Source organism: Diaphorina citri, unplaced genomic scaffold (assembly GCF_000475195.1).
Source record: "Diaphorina citri unplaced genomic scaffold, Diaci psyllid genome assembly version 1.1 scaffold18526, whole genome shotgun sequence".
Taxonomy (NCBI): Eukaryota; Metazoa; Arthropoda; class Insecta; order Hemiptera; family Psyllidae; genus Diaphorina; species Diaphorina citri.
The window spans coordinates 7,189-10,898 of NW_007395880.1; the positions used below are offsets into that span (position 1 = coordinate 7,189).

Below are 3,710 nucleotides of genomic sequence, written 5' to 3' on the forward strand. Positions count from 1 at the left end.
ACTACACCCAACAAATACCCTTCAGTTCGGCTACTCAAACCCAATTCTTCTTTATTCCATTCAATTTCCAATTCGAACTACTCCAACTACGATGCCTTTTTTTCATTGGACTTTTGGTTTTCTTTCAAAATCAAGGATTTTACTGTAATAAGTTTTAGAATAATGCGACCTTTAACGCTAACGGTAGACAGGCCTTATAGTCCTGTGATAAGAACTGCTTGTGATCTACAATACTCCCGATTCTGACACACCCTGAATACAGTTACATATTCTTCAGGTTGCCATGTAGTTCTAGAAGGCTGAAAGAATATTACAAAATATAGAATAAACATGCTTGGTACAATACAGGTACAACAACCATGTTGATGTAATATAAACTCATAAATTAGCGGTGATTTTCATTGCAATGACATACCACTCCATAGATTTCAAATGACAAATGTGTATTCAAGTACTCACTGTTGTCATCCAGTTGCTACATGTAGCTAAATTATGAAATATTTTTGAACGCAAATTAAACTGGTTGTTGTGATACCGAAGTGTTAGTCATTAGGTCATTGGCTAGATCTCTTATCATCTCTTTAGAATTAAACAAACAGGCATTATTTCCCTACTTGTTATTCTATTTAATATTTTCCTTTCAAACATACTTACCTATGAATTTAATCACTTACCCTCAGTTTAAAAACAACAGGTTTATAGTTCAAAAAATATTTTTTTAGCTACATGTTGCATTGTGAGATGAGAGTGAGTTACTTGTCACAATTATGTTGCATTTAATGTGATGAGGGTATATGATGTATGCGCTAATTAAATATAGAGATCACCATATAAGTATCTTTAAGTTTTATTTTTTTCAATATGGATTTTTTTACTCTATATTGATAGACACATATCTATTTTTTCGTAATGTTCTTTTCTGCTTCTTTGGCTGTATTTCATGGTACCAGAACTATGTTAACTTCTATTGGGTTGTGGTCAGAGATCAGTATGCCTCCGTAAGCCTTCTTTCACGCGCTATAAGCGCCTGCCTACCGTTTGCGGGTAAAGGTCCATTGATTTACAACATTACTACAGTAAAATTATTTTTACAGGAAACAAAAGTCCAATGGAAAGAAAAGCATCTTGTGAGTAGTTCAATTTCGACTATTTGCAAATAATAAAATTGGTTTATTACAAACTAATATTTTTGTGTTAATATTAGCTGAAGCATTTTACAATTCACTAGATTCGTTGTCGGTTGTCCATTACATCTTGTTCACATCTTAAAAATCATACCTAATTAAGCTGATTTCAAAAATTGTACTGCACTAGCTTTAAAATTGGACACTTTTTCATTCCCCAACTTGATGATGTGTATTTATAGCCACTCTGTTCTATGGATGTCAAATAAAATAAAATTCTAGGGTAACATTCTCAGTAGCCTTATTTGCTTTCTAAAAAGCAGATGCTTTAAGGCACGGTTGTTAAGAACTTGTCATATTACCTGCTTGTTTCTTGCTTTCTGGTTACCAGGTAAGACTACTGCTCTTCAGATAGGTAAGTTGGTGACTAGATGGTCTCTTTCATGGCTAAGTTAGTTCTCTTTATCTCATGGGGGAAAAAAATCCTTCTCCTAGTTAGTCCCTCTTTTTTTCTCCTCTCTCAAGAGTTGTTTGTTTTTTATTTTGTTACCTATTGTGGCTATAACATCACCACATTTCATGGAATTTTCTTTCAACATAGACAGCTTTCCTTTGACTACTGATTTGGGTTACAATTCAGCAATCAGAAGGAAGATGGAATGTTGTGGGGATAGATTGGGGTTTAAGATTTTTTTCGCTTTTTTTTTTTCTTTCTTAATTGCATACTCGGAGGTGGTCACCATTCTTGCCTTTTTTACATGGTTTTACTAATTTTTTATTTCAAGGGGGGGAAATATGAGTAAGTAAGTAGGTAACTACATACAAGAGAGGAAGGAAGAAGAAATAATAATAATAATAATAATAATAAAAAAAAACTTGAATGAATTAAAGATGAAACTTCATTGAAAACTCCTAACAAGGACTCGATTTTGGTGACTATCCCAGAGTGAATCACAGAGAATGCAAACTAATGTCTTCCTTTTCTCGGGACCTTTCAGAATGCACCTATCCATTCCTGTCCACTCCACTGTATGATTTGAAACAAGTTGGCCCTATAACCCCAGGTAAGTCGTGTGGATTTCACTTAGGAATTTAGTTGTTCAGTGAACTGTAGACCTCTTGCAGAGCTCTCAAAGGTTCAAATTACACCAGAACTAATGTAGTATCGATAGCGATACCTGTCTCTTCTTCCTCTTAAGTTAAGAGTCTCTTAACCTTTTGGAGTGGTAGTTGCACAAACTACCCAAAAGCTGAAATATTGCAGAGAGGAAAAACACTCATTTATCTATGGGTACGTCTAGGCATTATTCTTGTGACAAAGTCAACAGGTTTTTCAGTATATTTGTCTTTTCAATTCGCTCCCATGGCGTAGTGGTCACTGCGCCCGCCTTGCACGCGGGAGACCCGGGTTCGATTCCCGGCAGGGTCAAGAAATTTGTATCATGCAAATGATTGATTCCGTGACGGGCTGTTGCAGGGCCCACTCAGCCTCGTGAGGAAAATGAGTAGCTATGACATATAAATGCGCATAGCGACCGGTGCCAGCATGGCAGCTTGGCAGCTAACATTGGATTTTAGGATTATTAAGATATTGGGAAAATCCTACAATGCTGCTGTGAGCACCGAAGTTGTGACATAATAACACAAAGAAACTGCATTTTTGTCTTTTCAATTCTGAAACAGGTATAAAATATTTATTCTCCCTCGTAATTGTTGCCAACTCTACAACACTTCAAATTTGAACATGGAAACTACTTGAATTGTTTAACATTAATAATATGATACGAATTCTTGAACAAAGTGTGACCTAATTTATCCTCCCCGAAAGTCCAATTTGTATACTTTACTTGACTAAAAGTCCCATCTTACACTTCTAATTCCAGGGCCAGGAAGGGGTCTAGGGATTCTGGGCATACTTGGAGTTCCTCTGCCAAAGTTATCTTCGGACCAGCAGGATACAGTGACCAAAGCCAAGAAGTATGCCATGGAGCAGAGTATCAAGATGGTCCTCATGAAGCAGACACTCGCACATCAGCAACAGGTCAGTTCTCTCAAACTTCTTCTAAAGATTGCTCCTAAAAGCAAAATCATATTTCACAAATATTTTGACTAAATGGGGCTAATGACATTCGAAGTCGTGCCTCTTTTAAAAGAAATAAATAAAAATTAAATAGAATCACACAACCGCGAATTACCAGCGATGTTTTTTCTCTGTAATTTTTTGCCATTATTGTTGCGTAGTGTGGGATTTTACAGGGGCCCCCTTACATGATGTCCCTGTGGAGCCGTTTAATGCCTGGGGGGGGGGGGGGGTTAATGACATTCGAAGTCGTGCCTCTTTTAAAAGAAATAAATAAAAATTAAATAGAATCACACATTGACCTCGCTTTTTTTCGCTCTGTATCTCTCTCGCATTTGTTTCTCTCCTAATAATTATGTACATGTTTCTTTTGATTACAGCTGATGGCATCACAAAGGAATCAGGTTCAAAGGCTTCAAGCTCTGGCATTGATGTGCAGGTAACTATTCTCTTTTCCTTTTCTCAGGCTGGCTTTCTCCTGTCCTGTCTTTTCGCTTTCGGGAGGA

At 36.7% G+C, this 3,710-nt stretch overlaps 1 protein-coding gene across 1 annotated transcript; it reads left to right on the forward strand.

Annotated features, from left to right (window-relative positions):
• The first annotated feature begins 1,854 nt into the window (after nucleotides 1-1,854).
• On the forward strand, nucleotides 1,855-3,647 carry LOC103523269 (poly(U)-binding-splicing factor half pint-like). Its single transcript, XM_008488330.3, has 3 exons — nucleotides 1,855-2,188; nucleotides 3,008-3,165; nucleotides 3,585-3,647. Exons 1-3 carry the CDS (start codon nucleotides 2,095-2,097, stop codon nucleotides 3,645-3,647), a joined length of 315 nt encoding a protein of 104 aa, XP_008486552.2. The 5' UTR covers nucleotides 1,855-2,094.
• Nucleotides 3,648-3,710: the final 63 nt, after the last annotated feature.

Bases quoted from the DNA above. Each gene is read 5' to 3' on its own strand.
- LOC103523269 (XM_008488330.3), top strand. From the start codon at position 2,095: ATGTCTTCCTTTTCTCGGGACCTTTCAGAATGCACCTATCCATTCCTG. The intron at 2,189-3,007 runs GTAAGTCGTGTG...TTCTAATTCCAG, and splicing joins AGTTGGCCCTATAACCCCAG to GGCCAGGAAGGGGTCTAGGG. The intron at 3,166-3,584 runs GTCAGTTCTCTC...TTTTGATTACAG, and splicing joins CACTCGCACATCAGCAACAG to CTGATGGCATCACAAAGGAA.